General features: G+C 44.7%; 1 protein-coding gene across 4 annotated transcripts in view; it reads right to left on the minus strand.

Moving 5' to 3' along the window:
* Positions 1-2,353: 2,353 nt before the first annotated feature.
* Positions 2,354-21,583, minus strand: part of GPATCH8 (G-patch domain containing 8) — a 91,329-nt gene continuing 72,099 nt past the window's right edge. For 2 of the 4 annotated variants that reach the window (XM_040331515.1, XM_040331518.1), the window contains 3 exons: positions 16,034-16,177; positions 8,264-8,394; positions 2,354-6,920 (listed from right to left, as the gene is read on the minus strand). In XM_040331515.1, coding sequence (XP_040187449.1) covers positions 3,362-6,920; positions 8,264-8,394; positions 16,034-16,177 — 3,834 coding nt within the window. In that variant the 3' untranslated portion in view covers positions 2,354-3,361. The remainder of the gene's footprint in view (positions 6,921-8,263; positions 8,395-16,033; positions 16,178-21,583) is intronic. The other 2 variants (XM_040331516.1, XM_040331517.1) reach the window with 2 other exon arrangements.

Raw genomic sequence — 21,583 nt, forward strand, 5'->3', positions numbered from 1 at the left:
AAATTAATGGGGTGGGCAACTACATTTACTAAAATTAGAAGAAAAGCAGGCTAACCTTAAACTGCGTGGTGTTCTTTACTGCAAAAACAGTAAGGATGTGGAATTCTCTTCCACAGGCAGTGGTTTCAGTAAGGAGCATAGATAATATTAAAAAAAAAAAAAAAAAAAAAAAAAAAAAAGAAAAAACACAACTATTAGATAGGCAACTAAACGACCACAACATACAGGGGGATATACAAACAAATATTGACATAAAAGCAAAACACACACACACACGCTGGACTTGTCTTTTTTTCCCAACCTCACCAACTATGCAATGGGGCTAAAGAAAATTGAGGAAGGTGTAAATTCCAAGACCAGAGGTGCAACATGACTCCACACTGCAATCATCACAACCGCCAGGCAGAAAGCAGCTCCAAAGCTGTCAGAATCAGACATGCTGTTACCATGTGTGATAGCGCAATATATAGGCGCAATGCCTTACGCATTCATAAAACAGACAGGTAGAAGCAGAGGATGGACAGAGGTGACTGGAGGCGGGCAGATTGACGTTCATATGGCACGTGGAAGTAGCAGATACAGCAGGGAGATGCTGTGCACACAATACTGTACCAACCGGATTACGGCAGCGCAAGCATGGAATAAAGCCTCCCTACCTACCCAATTACGGCAGCTCCCACTGTTCAACCCAACACACTAAAGGAGTCCCCTGAGAAAGGGCACGCTCCGACACGTCAGCAGCTCCAGACTTGGGAAACACTCCGCAGCCAACTTTTACTAGAGTGGAGTCTGGAAAGTGCCTCATGTGGAACCCTGTGCCCAAATGTCACTTCCAGGCTATTTCTGCAACATCCAATCCAGCAGGGTACCGACGTGAACCTACAAAATCCAAGCCGACAACTGTGCTAGATAGCTGCATTCAAATAGACAAAGCTCCAGCAGTGATGTAGAGAAGAGTCTTGACTAAGGGGGGGGGGGTGTGTGCGGTTCGAGTAAGAAGTGCTAGCAAGAAACAAGAGTGCTGAAAAAAGGACATCTAATAATTCTAGGACACTAGCAAAAAAAAATACACCATGTGGCATTATAGTAGTAGGGGGGGGTTTGTCTGATTGCCAATATCAAATCCTCCTGTGGACAGCAGTTGTAACTTGAAGATTTAAGACTGTGTCCTTCGATGGAGAAGAAATAGGGCATTCAACTCTGTCAAAGTTCAGCTTTGATAATGCCCCATTTGACCAGTGAGCAAAACATTGCTGGTTTGCACATTTTTACTCATTCTACTGCTCATCCTTTTAAAAAGAACCCATCTCCGTTACGTGCAGTTGGTTGTTTCCTGCTCCCAAATGCTACAACAGACTGACACCTGAGCATATCCAAAGTGCAGACACAACCCAATCAGCTGAAGACCTTTGAGCCACCTTTAGCCATAAACATGAAAGACAATGTAATGCAAGCATTTTATCACAAATATTTGAGTTTAGGCCAAGGGAGGCAGATACCTCAAGTAAAACCATAACAGTGGGACAAAGTTTGCATGCCAAATCACTATAAACTTGAAATCTGAGCTGCCAGATCAGTCATCTTCAACTCTCACTGCATGTAAAAAAAAAGGAGTAAATAGCGAAAAGGTCAAAGATCAAACATTTTCTACAGTATGCTTCACATTGCAGCTCCAGTCCAGTAATCTTTCCTAAGGCCCACTTCACACTAGCAGGCCGATTGGGTCCACCCATCAGTTTTTCACGAGGACCCGATCGGACCCTCTAGTCTCCTCTATGGAGCGGCGGGTGTCAACAAACGTGTCCGTTGACACCTGATTCTATCTGCTAAAGACAGATGGGAATCCGCTCTCCATCAGTCAGGTGTAAACAGACAGGCGATCCATTTACAAATGACCGCCCTTAGAGAACGGGCTGTGTTGGTGTCTGCTGTGCATATGCAGAGCAGACACAGACCAACAATCTGCCTTCTCAGCAGGGATTAGCAGACAGATTCCATGCCAAACATGCGGATCAGAGCCCACCCCGTGTGGAAGTGGATTAAGCTGTCAGTATGTTATGGACTGTTTGCAGTCACTAGATGAGAGGATGCAGGGGCAAGCCGATCCATGAGTCATCTAGGTCAGACGATCAGTCCAGGAAGTAGATGCTTTTGACTACTGTATTCTAAATTATTACTGGTCTGCCACTAGATCAGCCTTGTTCGAAATAAAAAGGAAACCATAAACCCGTCATAAGACAAATCAGATCGTACCTTCTAAAAATGGTACTTACCTGGCTGGCACCCTGGCTTCAACACTTGCATGTCATTTTCCGAGCACAAATTTTTGTATCAATGCAAAATAAGGAAGGAATTTAACACAAATCTTTTGTTCTTTTATTAAACCTTCGTATAATATTACATGGATTTTTCTTCAAACCTTAAGGTTCTCTTTTATTACTTTTTGTACAGTTGTATCATACATAAAACGTCAAAAAAAAAAAAATCTGATAAAATATACATGCCACAGCAGCAGAAAGTTTTTTTTTTTTGCAAACTAGTTAAAAACTATACTTTTTGCCCTTTCGGTTTAATATACACTACAGCAAGAAGAAAATATGATACAGAGTGCAGATGCCTTTTTAAATCTTCTTTTCAGACTTGTTCCATCGCTGCATCCTCAACATCATGATTTGGGTTGACATCATTGCAGAGAAGCAACTGTCCATTTCTGCCAGTGGCCTAGTCTATACAGAAAATAATCACTTTGGAAGTGTCAGGAGAAGACCCACCTTCATGTAGAATGCCCCCCCCCCCTTTTCTGGATTAATGCTATAACCCAGGTCAAGTGACCAGTTTTGTACTTAGAAGGCAGTTCCTGCCAAAAGTTAAATACACAACAAAACATATATAGAACGGTTTTACCTTCCCAAAAGGTAAGCACCCACACCTGATGAGGGCGAACTTATAATCTCAAAGCCTTTGCCGGCTGTGTCACTGCCCTAGCTTCATGAGTGATCAAGACTACAAATGAAGATCCCACTACTGGAGACATTCATTTTTAGGATTTCAAATTCTAGGCGATGGTGCCGACAGACTCCTGGTAACTACACTGAAAATGAAAAAGCAAAACAAAAAAAAAAAAACATTGTGACTTTAGAAGGTATACATTAGTGAATAATCCCCCCTTCCTTAAAGTTGAATTAAAATGGAAGATATGGGAACCTACAAACAAGGAACAGACTTCGCAGTGTAGGCCAAAGTGTCCTCACCCCTCCAATAGGACACAACGTCTTTGTACTGCATTAATTGCCCTTTGCAGCTTTAATGCCCCTCTTTAGTGCCAAAATCTGGTGCAGTTGTCAAGTTCATGAAGGTGGTCTCATGTCCCATGACTAGGAGGGTGTTGCAGGTCCTGGCCTGAGAAGATGGGGTGAAGCAGAGGGTGCAGATGCAAAGCTGTAGCTGCCGAGGCTTGCCGAGGAGCAAACAGAGTCGGGTAGAGGGCATGGGGTACATGGTGAAGTATGTGAGGTCCAGCATGATGGAGGGCAGAAGCTGGGATTATGTGTATGGGGTGACTAGCTAGGAAAGCATGTGGGTGGGCTGGGATTAGAGAATGGGTGAGATGGGAGAGTGAGAAAGGTGATAGATGAGGCTGAGGGATGTGGTGGATTTGGGACAAAGACTGTGGGTGGGATGGGATGCCCATGGCTGCAGCAGCTGCTGCATGCTGAAGGATGGCATGCTGCATAGTGGTTATGGAGGCAGCAGACACTGGAGGCTGTGCTTGCTGAATGTGAATAGGCTGAAGGGAAGGTGCTGCAGGCTGTAGGGCTTGTGGAATTGCCCCTCCTGGGAAACTTTTAACCTGCTTGGCCATAAACTGTTGCTGTATATGCTGCTGGGCCGCTTGCTGTAGCTTACTGTACTTCTCCATTTCTTCAGGCGTGAAAGTGATAGGCTGGCTCTCCAGAGGTGCCAGAGAGCCCTCGTCATCCTCTTCTTCCTCCACCCCCTCCTCTTCCTCTTCTAGACGGGGGGCATTTGAATCCATTGCAATAGGTGGGTATGCTGATGGGGGGAAAAATTCACCCTCAGGTGGTGGCGGCATCATCATTCCATGAATAGGTGGAAAAGGAAGACTACCATTGCCTAAAGGTTGTGGTACAGCACCTTCTGCAATTTCTGGAGGAGGCGGCTGAAAGACAGTGCCCTCTGCTGGCAGATGTTCTGCAGTTGGTGCAGGTGGCTCCGGCGGTGGAGTATTGTCCGGTGGTGGAGTATTGTCCACCTGTGAAGAAAGCTTAGTGTCTTTGTCCTTCTCCCCATCTGCAGTAACAGAGACCCCACCCAAATCGTTCTCCACTTTCAGCAGGCCCGTGACTTTAGATCCTGCTGGCAATTTGCCTATCATAGGCAGTTGCGAAGTTTTATTGCCAAGAACAGGTGGTAACTTGGGGCCAAAATATCCCTGAGGTGGATCCTTTACTTTAGCTCCTGGCTTTGAAGTTCCAACCTCTGCTGCCTTTTCCAAACGCCGTGACTGAATTTTCTCAAGCAGCTGTTTAGCTGTTAGAGAACATCGGATATAGTCCTTTTCTGTGCTCTTATGTGGCTGGTTGGAGCTGCTCATTCCTTTTGGTTCTGATCGACTCTCCTCTCTCCGGCTTCCAGAGCGAGTAAAATGTGGAGACTGAGAACGGTATATCTTCGAACGATTAAAATCCCGCCTACCACCTCGACGGCTATCTACACTGTCTCGCCCACGTGATCCTTTCCCAGAATGACTGCGAGTGCTTGTACTCCGTTCTCTACTATAACTGCGACTACGCTTCCAACTGTGACCTGTAATGCTGCGACTTCTCCTCTTACTCCGACTTCGGCTACGACTGCTAGACCTCCCTCTGCCTCGGCTCCTACTTCCTCTTGATCGGCTTCTACTTCTAGAACGACTGTGACTATAGTCAGAAGAGGAGTATTTATGCCTAGTGGAATGTCTCTTAGAAGCCACAGAATCGGAGTCTGAACCTGGTGACCGCCTTTTGGATCGCCGCCTCGACCCACTGCTGTAATCACTGTAGTCACTGTCTGAATAACTTCGATTGTGACTGTATCGACTTCTATCTGTGGAGCCACCTGAACTGGATGAGGAGGACCGGCGTCTCTTTCCAGACCTTGATCGACTTCTGGAGCGGTCACTAGTAGAATCATACTCATCACTATATCTAGAGGTGGATTTTTTCCTTCCTGCATCATCTTCACTGTCATCTTCACCACTACTGTGTCGGCTTCTTGCCTTGCTGGGTGTATTTCGGTGAGATGAAGATGATGGGACAGTAGCAGGAGGTGGGAGTGATGGTTTAAGTTCAGTTTTAGACTTTTTGCTTTCAGGCTCTTTGGAGGAAGCAGGAAGGTCCTGTTTTGTAGTGACATTCCCAGTACTGTCCTCTTTATTTACAGACTTTTGCATGCCTAACTCTTTAGTGTGGCTTTTCAAGGCAGGAGATGGACTAGGCTCAGACTCTACCTTTAACACTGTTTTTGAGGAACCCTTTGACTTCTTGTGCTTATGTTTCTTTCTCTTCTTCGTTTTCTGCTCTGACCCCTCATCTCCTTCAGTGTGTTTCCGCTTGCGTTTGTTGCTTTTCTTGTGCTTTTTTTTCTTTTTATGCTTATGAGACTTCCCTGTTGATTCTTTGTTCTCTTCCTCAATGGATTCAGGTTTTAGATCACCGAGAGGTGTTGAGGAAGCTTTTGACTGAGTACCACATGCAAGTGCCACAGCGATGCCTTCCTTCTTTACTGCGACGTGGTCTTTATTTGCTTCAGCGGGTGGTAGGCTATCTTTGCTAGTGCCTGGGCTGTCTTTCGTCTTGCCAGCCAGCTTTCCTTTGCCATCTTTGTTCCGGGAAAGCTTGAAGTCAAAATATAAAGGGTTACAGCTGTAGGAGATTGAAGGCTCTGCTTGGGTGAATATGAGGAGCTCAGTGGGCCACTGCAGGGTTGTGCTCTCATCTTTGCTTAAAACTGGAAAAAAAGGACCAGTTGGGTGTTTTGGATGCTCTGGCTGTTCTTTTGTAGGCATTGGGGATTTCTTAGGAGGGTCTTCATTTAAATTGGTGTTGGGCTTTTCTTTGCCTTCATCAGCCTCTTTCTTCTCTGCCTTAGGTAAACTTGGAGAAGCAATGCTTTCTGCTGCCTGAGTCGCCTTACCATCACCAGCTATGCTCTTCTCCCCTTTACTTTCCGTCTGTTTTGAAGGCTTGGCCTTGCTCGAAGCAGCCTGTTTCTTCTCTTTTGAAAGTTCGCACTCAGTCTGTGTTTGCTCTGTAGACCTCATGAAAAGTAGAAACTGAAAGTTGGGCTTCACCTTGCAATGAGCAGGTGGCATGTAGTGATAATACTCTGGCTCCCCTGCTTGAGCACATCTTTCCTCCTGTTTCATCTTGTTAAGTTTGGATAAGGTGCTAGCAAGAGAGCAGCCATCATCCTCTCCCTGACCTTCCTCTTCCTCCACTTTGATTTCACTCTCTTTGCTGCACTCTGCTTCCACCGGACTTTGAACCATGCTTATAATTTCAGGACAGGCTTTGTCTTCTTCCTTCTCTTCCTCAGTTATTCCCACTTCCTCACCATGGTCCTTGAAGACAGCTGCTGACTCCAGCTTTAATGGAGTTTTCTTGGCAAAGGAGAAAGAGAAGCCCACCTTCTGAAGTAGCGAGGCACTAGCTGGACTTTTAAAACCAAAAGTAACTCCTGTTGTAGCTGTTGGTGGAGTTGGGGCAGAGATTGTCTCGAGTATTTTTTCTTCCTCAATGTGTTTTGGGCTATCTTGCCTATCTTGGTCAGCTGAACTTGGCATATCTTCATCTTCTGTACCTTCTTCATCTGCTGCAACTGTGATGGCTTTAAACCTAGGGCCAATTCCTGGAGCACTACTAGGAAAAAATAAATAAAATTATCAATTCATAGAAACTTAAAACTGGCAAGAGTATTACAAATAAGATTAAATATGCTTGACCTACAAAACACTTTTACGTCAAACTTGTACTAAAATGAAAACAAAAATATAATATATAAAATATACAAGTGAAATCCAAAAGTCGTAAAAAACTGATCTGATTGCCAGTTTGAATACAAAAGCCCAAAGGTTAAAATTTATTTTTTATGGAACACATACTATGAAGACCTAACCAGGCAACCATAGGTGAAAAAGCAGTCACCTGGGTTGCTCAGTTACCACTGTTAATCCTTTCAGGTTGATGGCATTTGCACAGCACTTAAAGTGGAGGTCCGCACAAAAAGTGAACCTCCGTTTTTTGGAACCCTCCCCCCGCTGGTGTTACATTTGGCACCTTCCAGGGGGTGCAGATACCTGTATAATAGGTATTTTGCACCCACTTGCGGGAATAGACTCCCACAGAGTCAAGCCCCTACCCGCCCGCTGCCTTCTGGGAAACACACTTGTCTCAGGAGACAGCTGGGACCAGTGAGGATGTGACTCGCGCATGCGCAGTAGGGAACCGGGCAGTGAAGCCGCAACGCTTCACTTCCTGATTACCTCACCGAGGATGCCGGTGGGGCAGCCAAGAGACGAGTGATTGCTCGGCTTACGACATCGCGGGCACCCTGGACAGGCAAGTGTCCGTTTATTAAAAGTCAGCAGCTGCTGGCTTTTAATATAAATTTTTTTTTTTAGGTGGACCTCCGCTTTAAAAACACTGGTGCACAGATCAAAATCTAAAGTCTAAAGTTCAGCATAGCATTCTTTTAGTAGTTGCAAAGGCTGAAGAATTTTTAACTTCATGCATTCTATGCTCAAAAAGGAAAAAAATAAATAAAAATAAAATGTGCTGCTCCCCCCCACAGTTCCCCCCAATACTCATCTGAGCCCCTATCAATCCAGTGATGTGCACAGGAGCCTTTGATGTCCCGGGTCTCTCTCTCCTCATTGGCTAAGATACCACAAGTGAGCCAATGAGGAGAAAGTGGGGAGTGGGGCCGAGCTGCAGCTCTGTGTGCCTTATGGAGGCATAAAGCAGGGCTCAGGAATGGGAAAGCCCCACTGCGCCACTAGTGGGGGCACTGGTCAAGGGGAAGGACCCAAAAGCGAATCGGGGCTGTGCAAAATCATTTCACAGAGCAGGCAAGGGTTGTTGGTTAAAAACTGAGCCTTTAATATTACAATATTAAAAAAAAAAAAACTGGCATTTAACATGCACAGAGCATATTGCTGAGCAACCCCAAAAAATTACCAATCCTTTGGTTTTAAAGATTTTACCCTTCGGCTTGTTTCCTCTGCTCAGCCAGCTCAAGCAGACGTCGTAATGCCTTCTCCTGTTTGCGCTCATCCTTCCGTGACCGCGAAGAAACATTGCGGGCAAACTCTCGCTGCTTCAGCTCCTTTAGCCTCTGCAAGGTGGACAAAAACCTGTGTTAGCTGAACATATCTCCAGATCTTATTTTGACACAAGTTTTTCATTATCTGCTTGTGTACCATTATATCATGTGCTCTGGTAAAATTGCCCAGGTTTGACAGGCTCCCTCAAGTCAAGCTTTAAACCCGACTATTCTTGGTAAAGTAATAAAAAAAAGACAGAATTATTCATGCACTTTTAGATCACTACTGTGCCAAAAAGTTACTGTAAGCCTGTTTGTTCACTGAAGCAATGCTCACTCAAAGCTTACCAATAACTCATGCACAAAGACAGACTTTTTTTATGCCTTGTGTAAATTTCCCAGGGCTTTCCCGTGCCTGGGAAGCTGAACATGCCGCCTACAGCCTACCCATAACAAGGGAAACTTCCATGTTCAGGAAATACGCCTGGATGTGCATGCCCAGGCAAATACTTATACAAAGAAGCATCAGCGTTTATGAGCGACTGCACACAGCTATTCGCTTCTATAGCAGGCTGTGTATAACACATGCTGCTTCCCAGGTGCAGGAGAGCATTGGGAAAATTTACACTAGGCATAACAAAATTCATATAATTTTCCATATGTATGGCCCCTAATAGTATTGCAACAGCAACAGCAACTCTTTCAATTACAAAGATATACCCATCAGGTTCAGCACTCACTGCAAACCTCATTTTTGAAAGTCTACAAATGCTTGGTGTTGCAGCCTCCCCATCATTGGTTCTCTGGGGAATCACCAGCAACAGTCACTGTTCTGTGCCGTTATTACCTTGTCCTAGCTCTTTGGTCACATCCAAGATGGAAGAACTGCTCTGATTCACGTTTAGTAAAAACAATTACAAAAAACAGCCGACCAACACGATGCGCCTCTGATGAAGTCAAACAAACTGCATTAGGCATGCTATGCTGCAGCTGGTGTTTGTAATGTTTTTTTTAATTTGTTTAGAAAATAAGTATAACTCAACATATCATATTCTTGATATGCGCCATGTAGGGTGACCACGTGTTCCGGATTGCCCGGGACAGTCACGCATTTTGCAGGTCTGTCCCGGGCACCTTCATTCCAGGACAATACAGTGTCCCGGAATGAACTCGACACAGCCACCCCCAAGCCAAACGAATGCCCCCCAAAAAAGGCCGCCACATCACCGCTTCACTCACAGACAGTACTTGTGATTGGACACAAGAGGTGGGATTTATGATTTCTCCAATCACTGTGCTGTGATTCGTTACAGCACAAGCTGATTTTTGGGAAGGGGGGTGTCCCTGAATGGTAGTTTGGAAATGTGGTCACCCTAGTGCCATGTACCTGTATGAAAAAGTCTGTTCCTTGTATTGCTTCCCTTGTGTGTACCCGCTAGTCCCTCTGCTTTCTTATTAAAAACTGACCACACCAAGCAGAACACAGCATGGTCAGTTCTCTAGCTGTGCTGGAAAATCAGCCAGCTCTCCTCCAATAACTAGACATGTCCCGACACGCCCCCCACCCCCTGCACAGTCTTTCACAAAGAAGATCAGACCGAGTGCTTTGACACTGAGGCGATGCCTTGGCAGGACGTTTAAAAAAAAAAAACTCCTGCAAGCAGCATCTTTGGAGCGGTCAAGGAGCGATGTATACACTGCTCCTCCGCATTGAAATGAATGGGCAGTGCGGCCGAATCTCTAGCAAATCGCCGCTTTTCGGGTGTTTTTAACCCTTTTTCGGCCGCTGGGGGCATTTAAAAGCGCCCTGCTAGAGGCCGCTGCTAAAGAAAAAAAAATATTGGTGCTTTACCGCTGACGCCTGGGTGTCAGAGCGGCCTTACACTCAATCAAGGGGCCCCCAAACCTCCCCGGCTCCCTGATGTGACAGGCGATCTTCTCCGGTGTTCTGTCATTATCTGCAGAGAACGTGACCATGTGGAGCTCTGCCCGGGCCACTTTACACTATATAATATAAAATAATATAATATAATCTGTGTATGAAAAACTACAAAGTCCTGCAGCCTTTGCAGCTGCCGGCTTGTAGTTCTCAATGAACTACCACTTAGTTCATTGATGCTTCTCGTTAGTGTGTTGGCGGCACAATGTGCCACCAAACTACTTACAAAGTCTGCAAGAGCCCTGCAATACACCCATGATCTGCTGATCAAAAGGTGCAATGCTTTACAGGCTCCCCAAAAAAAAAAAAAAAAAAAAAAAAAAAAAAAAAAAACACACCTGCAAAAAGATGTGCATTCATTATTTCTTTTAAAAAGGTTAACTTATCCTTTAAATAAACCGATGTTGGTTTTATTTTCGCTCTGAACTCTGTATCATGTTCCTGCAAAATCTACTGAAGGATTTTTAATTTTAATTTTGCTGCGATTTGCATTTTTACTTTTTTTTGGCCAATTGGTTGTTGGGCAGATTAAAAAAATAAATAAAAATTGCCACAAAAACGCATTACATGCTTTTCTGCAGCTTCTCCATTGAACCAAAAAAACAAAATGGCACCGTTTTGCGTTAAAAAAGGCTCTGCCCTTTCCAAATACGCAGGAGCTGAAAAAATCATGGATGTGAACGTGTCCCATAGGAAAACATCTAAATGAACTGTAGTGTGTTTCTGCAAAAAGCACCAAAAACAGAGGTGCGACCCCGGCCTGAGATGTTTAGTAACATAATGGGGTTAAAAAAATAAAAATAAAAAAAGAGCAAATAATCGCTACTGTAAGGGGTTCATTTTTTTTACTGTGGGACAGTGAAAGTAATTTACAGTAGCCATTTGCTTTTTCGTTTTTTCTTTTAACCCCATTATGTTACTGGCCGATTAATCGATTATGAAAAAATAAATCGATTAGTTGTCGATCGATTAGTTGTTTCAGCCCTAGCTGTAACAAGCGTTTACAGACCTTCAGACATGTGGGTCTGATTTTTCCAATGAGCGCTGAATCTGATGGGTATACTGAAGGTTTGTATTTGTAAAGCATGGCTGTTGGAATACCTAAAAGCTTACATAAAACCATTAACACACATTTCACAATCCAAGGTTCCCATTTTTTTTACCAATTTTGCAAATTAGCTAAACTTAATTTTACCATTACACAAACTGATTTGTTTTTAAGTGTGGCGCAAATTTTACTAACTGCTTCATAAACGGACATTTTTTTTTCTTCTCTTTAATGTCAATTTCATGGTTGTCGTCCTGCTGCTTTAGGACTCCATGGGAAAAAGTCAGCCATGATTCACAAGCAGCCAAAATTATATGACAGAGAGAAAGTAGCCAATTAAAAAAAAAAAAAAAAAAAAAAAAAACACAGCAATGGCTGCTCTCTACTTCTATAACAGGCTCACTTTGAGTGGGGAAGAAGAAATGGAGGGGAAAAAAAGCACTCCGTACATGATATTTATTCATGCTGAGCAAAATCTTAAAGCTTATTGCGAAACAAATATATGAAGCAGTTGAGTAATTTAACTGTATTGGTTTCATAATAATATGCTGCACTATGACAAAAGCCATCCAAGGAACTTTAAAAAGCCTAGAAACAGATGCTATGCAGAAGTTTTATCCATAAATGGTTACACCATTTTCTTTATTATTACTTCACCAATTAGGACTTAATGTCCTCGCTATGCAGTGGGAATTTTTCTAAACAGTATTATACCCAATAGTCTCTGTGCAAGACCAATAAATAGTAAGAATAAAAAAAAATAACTAAACTAAAAAAGTTAAACATTAACAGCAAGTCACAATTGAATTGGTGGGGTGGGAAATGCTGTATATAGTGAAATATGAACACTGAATTAAAGGCTGTCAAATGGGAGGTCAGACACCCACAGCTCAAGAAACCCCTGGCAACCTCTGTAGGAGCCCTGGTAGAGAATGGCTGATGTAGAGTAAATTTATACATTACCAAAAGTATTAGGACGTCTGCCTTAACACGCACATGAATGGCATCCCAGTCTTAGTCTTTAGGGTTCAATATTGAGTTGGCCCATCCTTTGCAGTTATAACAGCTTCAACTCTTCTGGAAAGGCTGTCCACAAGGTTTAGGAGTGTGTCTATGGGAATGTTTGACCATTCTTCCAGAAGTGCATTTGTGGAATCGGGCACAAATAAGGCCTGGCTTGCAGTAGCTGCTCTAATTCATCCCAAAGGTGTTCCATCGGGTTAAGGTCAGAACTCTGTGCAGACCAGTCAAGTTCCTCCACCCCAAACTTGCTTATACATGTCTTTATGGTCCTTGCTTTGTCCACTGGTCCAAATTATTTGGTAGAGGGAGGGGGGGGGGGGGGGTTATGGTGTGGGGTGGTTTTCAGGGGTTGGGCTTGTCCCTTAGTTCCAGTGAAGGGAACTCTTAAAGGGGTTGTAAAAGGAATTTTTTTTTCATAATAAGCATCCTTTACCTGCAGACATTCCTCTTTTCACTTCCTCATTGTTCGTTTTGCTCAGAAGTTGCTCTATTTCTTCTCTGTTCCGTTCACTTCCTGCTTGTCTGATTGTTACTCACCACCGTGACGGGAGGCTTTACTGCGGTGGTCAGTAATGTGCTCACCCCCTCCTGGGAACTACATCTGTGTGGCAGGACGCTCTCTACATGTTAGAGACTTCAAGGAGGTGTGAATTACTGGGCGTGCCGCAATGCATACTGGGAAATGTAGTTCTTACATGAACGAGCACCGCAAACCAGGAAGTGAATGAGAGAACAGAAACTAGAATTCCGGAGGTGATATAGATGAAGGAATTTAATAGGTATTTACTCGTTTTTTTAACAGAATCGTTACACTATTCGGTCCGTCTACCTTGCAGACATTAATTGTAGGCAAAACATTTTTTTCCTTTACAACTCCTTTAAGGAGTCGGCATACCAAGACATTTTGGACAATTTCATGCTCCCAACTTGACTGGCCTGCACAAAGTCCTGACCTCAACCCAAAAGAACACCTTTGGAATGAATTAGAAAGCGAGTCAGGCCTTCTCACCCAACATCAGTTTCTGACCTCACAAATGCACTTCTGGAAGAATTCCCATAGACCAGGGGTCTCAAACTGGTGGCCCTCCAGCTGTTACAAAACTATAAGTCCCATGAGGCATTGCAAGGCTGACAGTTACAAGCATGGCTCCCACAGGCAGGGCATGATGAGACCTGGAGTTTCGCAACAGCTGGATGGCCGCCAGTTTGAGACCCACTGCCATAAACACACTCCTAAACCTTATGGACAACCTTCCCAGAAGAGTTGAAGCCCTTATAGTTTCAAAGGGTGGGCCAACTCAATATTGAACTCTACAGACCAAGACTGGGATACCATTAAAGTTCATGTGCGTGTAAAGGCAGTTGTCCCAATACTTTTGGTAATGTGGTGTGTGTCCCATGGAACCCTGGTTGAGAATGGCCAATATACAGAAAATACAAATATACCATAGGGCTTTGGTTAAGGCCCCTTTCACACTTATACGACTTGCCCCACGATTTTGGACTGCTTGACAAGTAATTTCGTATGACAAGTAATTCTCTGTTTTTCAAGGACTACCATTTATATTAGCACAACCAAGTCATACCGACTTCAAACTAGTTCCTGCACTACTTTTTTTTCTGAAGTCAGATAAAAAAAAAAAAAAAAAAAAAAGTCCGATCCCCATATTAACGAATCCGACTTTGGCACGAAAGGGAACTCCACACCAATTAAAATAGAAAACGGCATGGGTTTCCCCTCAAAGAGCATACCAGGCCTTTTGCACTGGTATGGATTTTAAAGGGGGACCCCCCACGCCGAAAAAAACGGCATGGGGGTTCCCCCAAAATCCATACCAGACCCTTATCAGAGCATGCAGGTCAGGAAAGGGGATGGGGAAGAGAAAGCGCCCTCCCCCCTCCTGAACCATACCAGGACGCATGCCCTCAACATGGAGGTGGGTGCTTTGAGGCAATGGGGGCCCTGTGCCCCCCTCCACCATCCTATGTGAATGAGTATGGGGGTACATTGTACCCCTACACATTCACCTGAAAAAAAGTGTCAATAAAAAAAACACAGTACACAGGTTTTTAAAGTAATTAGGCAGCTTCTGGGGTCTCTTCCGCCTTCTCCCCTCTCGCTATCCGGTGCCTTCTGTTCTTTTGCTAGCTCTTGCCCAGTCTTCTCCGTAGTCTTCTTCCTTCTGCTCTTCCGATGTTGACTCAGCGCTCTCTCCCGCTGTAATGCAGTGTGCAACATCTTATATTAGCATGGGGCGGGGTTACTGGGTGATGTCATCCGGAGACCCTGTCCCCTTATGACATCACCACCCGGGGCATGATGGGGTGGTAATGTCATAAGGGGTGGGGGTCACTGACATCACCCGGTGACTCCGCCCCAATATAAGTTGTTGCGCACACGGCATTACAGTGGGAGTGAGCGTCGAGTCAACATCGGAAAGAAGACTGAGAAGAGTGGGCAAAAGAGCAGAAGAAACCCGGCAGAAGACACCGGACAGCGGGAGAAGAACCTGGAGCGAGCAGAGAAGAGGCCAGAGAGGGGAGAATGCGGAAGAGACCCCCGGAGCTGGCTAATGAATTACTTTAAAATGCTGTGTAGTGTGTTTTTTTTTTAATTGACACTTTTTCCAGGTGAATGGGTAGGGGTACAATGTACCCCATACTAATTTACATAGGATAGGGGGGTGGGATCTAGAAGCCCCCTTATAAAAAGGGGCTCACAGATTCCGATAAGCCCCCTGGCCGCAGACCCCGACAACAAACGGTCAGGGTTGTTGGGAGGAGGCCCTTACCCTCATCAAAATGGGGACAAGGTGCTTTGGGGTGGGGGGCGCAGGGCACCCACTGTGCCAAAGCACCCACCACCCCCATGTTGAGGGCATGCGGCCTGGTACAGTTCAGGAGGGGGGGGGGGGTCGCTCGCTCGTCCCCACCCCCTTTCCTGCCCTGCCAGGCTGCGTGCTCGGATAAGAGTCCGAAGTGCCCAGTATGCACGTAAGGGGGGAACCCATGCCATTTTTTTGTTTTTTTAATTGGTGTGAAGTGGGGACCGGGGATAAAAGACAGGTCCCCTGTCATTGAAGTCGGACTTCAGTTCGCAGGCCAAAGTTGGATCCAGTCGTATGACTCTTCTGACGAAATCTTGGCAAAAATCGCGTGACTTTGGAATCGCATAAGTGTGAAAGGGCCCTAAGGATCTCTCCCATAAGTAAGCTATATGCACCTGACTAAGCAAATGATCCATACATTTACCATTAGAAATATTTGAAGATTTTATTAACATGGAACAGATTGTTTCACAACAGATTTACTGTAATATGAATGTGAGGGGGGGAGGGGTGCTGCCTCCACAGGACTGCTTTAGAAAACGCTAGCTGCCTGGCTTCAACATTTACTGACCCACTGATGCAAAACAAGCATGCAACAAATAAAGCTGAGGAAATTGGTTTTGAGTCAATGGCTCAAAGAATTTAAGACAAAGCATCAGCAAGACACTCAGGAAGTTAGCAGTTTCTGAAGGTGGTCAGGAATCGCAGCCTGCACATTGACTTCCCCTATAGAGGGCTTTGCCCTATCAGAGCTCTGCTGGGTGGGGGGTAGCAATCTCTCCAAAAAGCAAAGACCCAGCAAAAGATCATACCTTGCCCCAATCTACCCAAAAGGGAAAGCCCATTTTGAGTAGAGTTCTGCCTTCACTTTACCTGTTTGTGTGCGTGGTCATAGGAATTGATGTGGTTGTCAAACTCCTGGTGCTTCTGATACTGCTTGTCACATAACTCGCAGTAGAAGTTCGCACGTAGCTCCTCCAGGGCTTTCGCTATGGCTTTCTCCTTGTCCACAAATTCCTGCACAGATCACAGGACATCCATGTTTAGGTATTAGTCCGACAGGCTATGATAGGACTCCTAGTTCCATGACAGGAGACCCAGAAGTGTTCACTGCTAATATATAGCATTTAAGATTTTCAGTTCCACAGTCTGGCCAATAGATGTCAGTACAAACCTGTGATTATTACTTTGACACCTCTGGATGTCCCACACTTCCCGTACAACATGGAAAGCCAAAAGGATCTGACCAAGGCCAGCTATAAATCATTAGCAAGACAGCCATAAAGCACAAGACTTGCGAAAAGAAAAATCTCAGCCCACGCACAAAGCTAGCAACATGGAACCTGAGAAAAATAGTGTGCAAGGCGCCAATTACAACACGCCCTCCAAATCTGCATAGGTGGTAGTGCGTGGCAGGCTAGCTTCTGCTCAGACAGCAATTAGTTTATTGCCCTATAGGGGGCACAGCAACAGCTGCATGGTTATAATGAGAATAGGAAATTAATGTGAAAAATACAAAAGGTAGATAAGCTAATGATTCTGCAAACTCCTTTGGGAGCATTAGATGGGCTTCATGCATGCAATTAGAGTAAGTGCTTAGAAACAATATAGAAAGCTTTCAGAAGTCATTGATTTTAACCTCCTGCAAGACTGTCACAACTGAATGTTTACCATGCTCTAAAGTGTAAAATGTGTGCCAGGAAATAACGTTGAATATACCCATGTCCTGTAGTCATTATGGAGGAACCATTCGAGCCATCATGGGCTTTATTAGTACTGTATAAAGCAGGGGTCTCAAACTGGCGGCCCTTCAGCTGTTGCAAAACTACAAGTCCCATGAGGCATTGCAAGGTTCACAGTTACAAGCACGACATGATGCATGATGGGACTTGTAGTTTTGCAACAGCTGGAGGGCCGCCAGTTTGAGACCCCTGGTATAAAGACTTCAAAACACACAGATATAAAAAATAATAATAATAAATAATAATAATAATAATAATAATAATAATAAATAATAAACATATAGAAAGACAAATTGTGCCACAAAAGCGCAACCAATGCCAACCATGAGACAACATTAGCAGAAGTTGCCCAAAGGGTGGCGCTAAAGAGCAGAAAAACCATGTCGTTTCATGAACGTTGGCTGAAAACGTTCTGCCGTCTGTATGCAGAACAAGTTCACAGCCAATATCCTTCGGACAAAAAGCCACGGATTCGTCCGATGGAAATGTGATCGTGTGCACAAGGCTTTAGTCTCTAGGGTTCAATATTGAGGTGGCCCACCCTTTGCAGCTATAACAGCTTCGACTCTTCTGGGAAGGCTGTCCACAAGGTTTAGGAGTGTATTGCAACAAATGATTTAGAGGGGTTGCCCAATACTTTTGGCAATAAAGTGTGGATGAGTCCTGACCTCAACCTACAAAGGATGGGCCAACTCAATATTGAACCCTACAGACCAAGGCTCGGATGCCATTAAAGTTCATGTGCGTGTAAAGGCAGGCGTGCCAATACTTTTGGCAATATAGGGTATATGTTATAACAGAGCCAGATTCTTCTCGACATGTTTTGCAGATGGTCCGCTTCTTCAGGAGTTTTAAGAGAGCAAGCACAACATTTTTTTCTACAGAGAGAATAATAAAATTATTATAAACGATAACAGAAGACAATATATGCTTGATCACAGAGGCAGTATAAAAATTTTACCCAGGGCGTGACATGTGTAGCACCACAGTATACGTCTAACCCGGAAAACATGGGAACACTATAAAAAAGGGGGCATATATTACTGGTCTTGGGGTACAAAGATATATAAAAAAAAAAAACCCACAGAAGATGGTCTGAAAGGATGGACACATTTTTTTCGAGTCACACACTGTACCAAAAGATTGTAGTATCATGGCTAGGGGTGATTTCTGGGGCTACACATGCTTAATGGATTATTGTCACAAAACATCACTATCTGAATACCTAAAAAAAGTGAGAAGATTGGTCCAAGACCCCTTTCACACTGAAGGCAGTTTTCAGGTGTTTTAGTGCTAGAAATAGCGCCTGAAAACAGCATCTTTGGGGCGGTGTAGGAGCGCTGTATAAAGCGCTCCTACACCGCCCCTGCAAATTGGAATGCATGGGCAGCACTTCCAAAGCGATTCGGAAGTGCCGCAACACAGGCGTTTTTAACCCCCTTCTTTGGCCGCTAGTGGGAGTAAAAAAAATTGCCCCCTTAGTGGCCAAAAGCCGCCGCTTAAACAGCACTAAAGCGCCACCAAAACCAACGGCGCCAACACGGCCACAGTGTGAAAGTAGCCTAAAGCTCTGTAGGATAAAATAAATGTGGACGGTATGTCAATTCACCTTGGGTACATAAAGATGTAGTAGGTCCACCACAATGGTAAACAAAACAAAAAAAACAATGTTAGGCAACATTCCATTATGTTGTAATTTTAATCATCGTCTTTTCAGTGGAAAACATTTTTGTGCTTGCTCGCCAACTCCTGAAGAAGCAGACCTGTCCGCGAAACACGTGGAAAAGAATCTGGACTGCGCCATACTATTGTCCAGTTGATAGGGAGCATCTGGGTGCCTTTTTGCGGCAATGTCTTTTTAAGGGTGTTTTTGTAGGAAATATAATTTTTTTTTATACATCTATGTGTTAAAATCCTTATACTGTACCATTAAAGCCCATGACAGCCTCAAAAATAGTTCCTCTATTCCCTGAACCAGAAGTGGTTCTAACGGTCTTTTACCTTAATACATTCTATGCATTAGGGTAAAAACCTACTGGGTGCAGCCCCCCCATATACTTACCTGAGCCCCACCTCCAGCAATGTGCAGGAGAGCAGCAGCTCTTCTAAATCTCTCTCCCTCTCTCATTGGCTCACACAGCAGTGGGAGACAGACTCCGGTTGCTGTCAATCACAGCTAGGAAGCCAATCAGGAGAGAGCAGGGGGCAAGGCTGACCCGTGCTCATGTGTGAATGGGCACACAGTGACTCAAGTGCTCCCATAGCAAGAGGGTTGGTATTGGGGGAACTCGGCAAGGGAGAAGCCAAGACCGCCGGCAGGATATCCAAAAAGAAGATTGGGGCTACTCTGTGCAGAACAATTACACAGAGCAGGTAAGTATAACATGTTACTTTAAATAAAAATCCTTTAGAATCTATCTTTGGGACAGTTCCAACATTTTAATTTCTTCCCACACCCCTAGTTTCTTGCTGAATGTTTTGCCAATACGTTCGTACATTTCTTAAAATCTAAAACCAAAAAGGTATATACAGCTCCTCTTTCACTGGTGGTACACATGTGCTTCCTCCTCCTCACACCCTCCCCTTTATGGTCAGATGCTCATGCTGTTTGGGAATGGGAGATGGAACCACCTTGGAGCTGGAATGGGAAAATGCACTTATTTTTCAGAGGTTGTTCCTCATTATTAGTAGATTATAATAGGGTCTTGCTTTCAAAAGTAATGTGACCTAAAAACCCTTTTTATTTTGAGTGGAGTAGGGCAGGGTTTCACACTGAAATCTCCTAACCACCCCGGTACAGCAGAGACAGGCTAGGTTCAGCCAGTCGCAGTGGCATTACCCTCAATACATGAGGTGTGTCTAAAGTTTGGTGAACGGTCCAATATCTCAAACCGTAACATGGGCCAGGTGTGAATACATGCACATGGCTATCCAGCGATGGGAAGCACTACCTAGCGTGGAGCACAGGTGACCATCAGGCCAAACCTGCGGTGGGCAGTGGAACGTAGACCGTGTGAGAGGTTAGGTCACAGTGCAATGGAGCAACAAGTGAACATCAAGTTCTGCTACAAACTGGGGAAAACAGAAAAATGAGAAGTTGGTGCAACCATACAGGGTAGAAGACATGAGCAGAAAATGTGTTGACGAACACATGGTTCAAACACATTCACGAAAAGAAGGAAAGAACTTCACGTTCAGGTCTGCCGTCGACGCAGAACACCAGACATGTTTGAGAGAGTATGGCAAATGCTGGCACGAGATCAGCGACTGACTCTACAATTGATGGCGGAGGAACTGGGCATTAGCAATGATGTGCGCCTCATCGTCCACGAAGATTTGGGTAAGCGAAATTAAATCTGTTCCTGGTTTGTGCCAACAGTCAGTTGCCGATCTCGTGCCAGCATTTGTTGCACTCGCTCAATCATGTCTGGGGTTCTGCTTGTCGACGGCCGACACAAACCAGTCAAACATATTTTCTGCTCACAGCTTCCAGTCCGTACACCTGTACCAACATTTTATGGTTTCCCCAATTTGTAGCAGAACTTGATGCTCACTTGTTACTTCATTGCACCGTGACCCTACCTCTCACACTGTCTGTAGCGCGTTTACTCCGAACGTCACATGTACTCCACGCTAGGTGGCGCTTCTCGAGTCTCTGGATAGCCATGTGCATGTGTGCGCCCACCTGGCACATGATCAAGCTACCTAAAACAAAGGACATTGAGCCGCTTTGCAACTGTAGTTTGAATCCACCTTTATTGGTCTACAGTATAGCCAATAGAAGGGATTTAAACTACAATTAAAAATGTAGCACAATGTCCCGTTTTTAGAAAGTTACTTTTATCAGGAGCATACTGTATCAGAAACAAAGTCCTCCCTGGGAAATAAAAAGATTAGTAGCTCCTCCTATGATGCCAAAACCGGTTGTCTTCAGAGAGGTACCGCTGACTGAATATTTTTTTTTCACCGTAAAATCCCTTTCCCTGCGTTCATTGAAGTACACAGCCTAGTACTTTCATCATGACCGCAGACTTAAAGTGTTTATAAACCTTCTAAAAAACGGTCACTGCCAGCCCCTTTTTTACGCAGCCGCCATCTCACACACAATATTACGCCATTTTCCCCCAGAGATCTGGGGGAGATTTTCAGGCTGGTCACATGACTCCCGCCTTCTCTTCTACTCCGATGTACAGGCAACAGCAGGAGGGGCCAAGCTCTCCCTCTGGCATCAACCGGAGGTCACATGACCGCTGTGCTGGCCGCTCAGCCCCTTCCACTGTAGAAAGGGGAGGAGAGCGGCTAGGAGTCACGTGACCAGTCTGAAGATCTCTGAAAAAACAGTATGCACAGGCTCCGTTTTCCACAAATATTTACACTGTTATGGCTGCATAAAAGAGGGGCTGGCAGTGACAGTTTAAGACTTACTTTATTACTAATAGCTGGTGTACAGACAGACACAGGAGCCAACAGGCAGTAGTGAGGGGCTGAGAGCAGAGCTGTGGATGGCAGAGGCGCGTAAACTGACCAAGGCGTCATGCCTCAGCAGCCATGATAAACCATGGTCAGTGTACAGAGGGGAGGGCAGAACCAGGCAGGATCAGCCAGGTATTTTAGGTGAGAGAAAGAGCCAAATTACACAGCACAGGCGGCTCTTGAATGGGAGCCTGCCGGAAAGTGCCGG

Source organism: Rana temporaria, chromosome 12 (genome assembly GCF_905171775.1).
Source record: "Rana temporaria chromosome 12, aRanTem1.1, whole genome shotgun sequence".
In the NCBI taxonomy this organism is placed as follows: domain Eukaryota; kingdom Metazoa; phylum Chordata; class Amphibia; order Anura; family Ranidae; genus Rana; species Rana temporaria.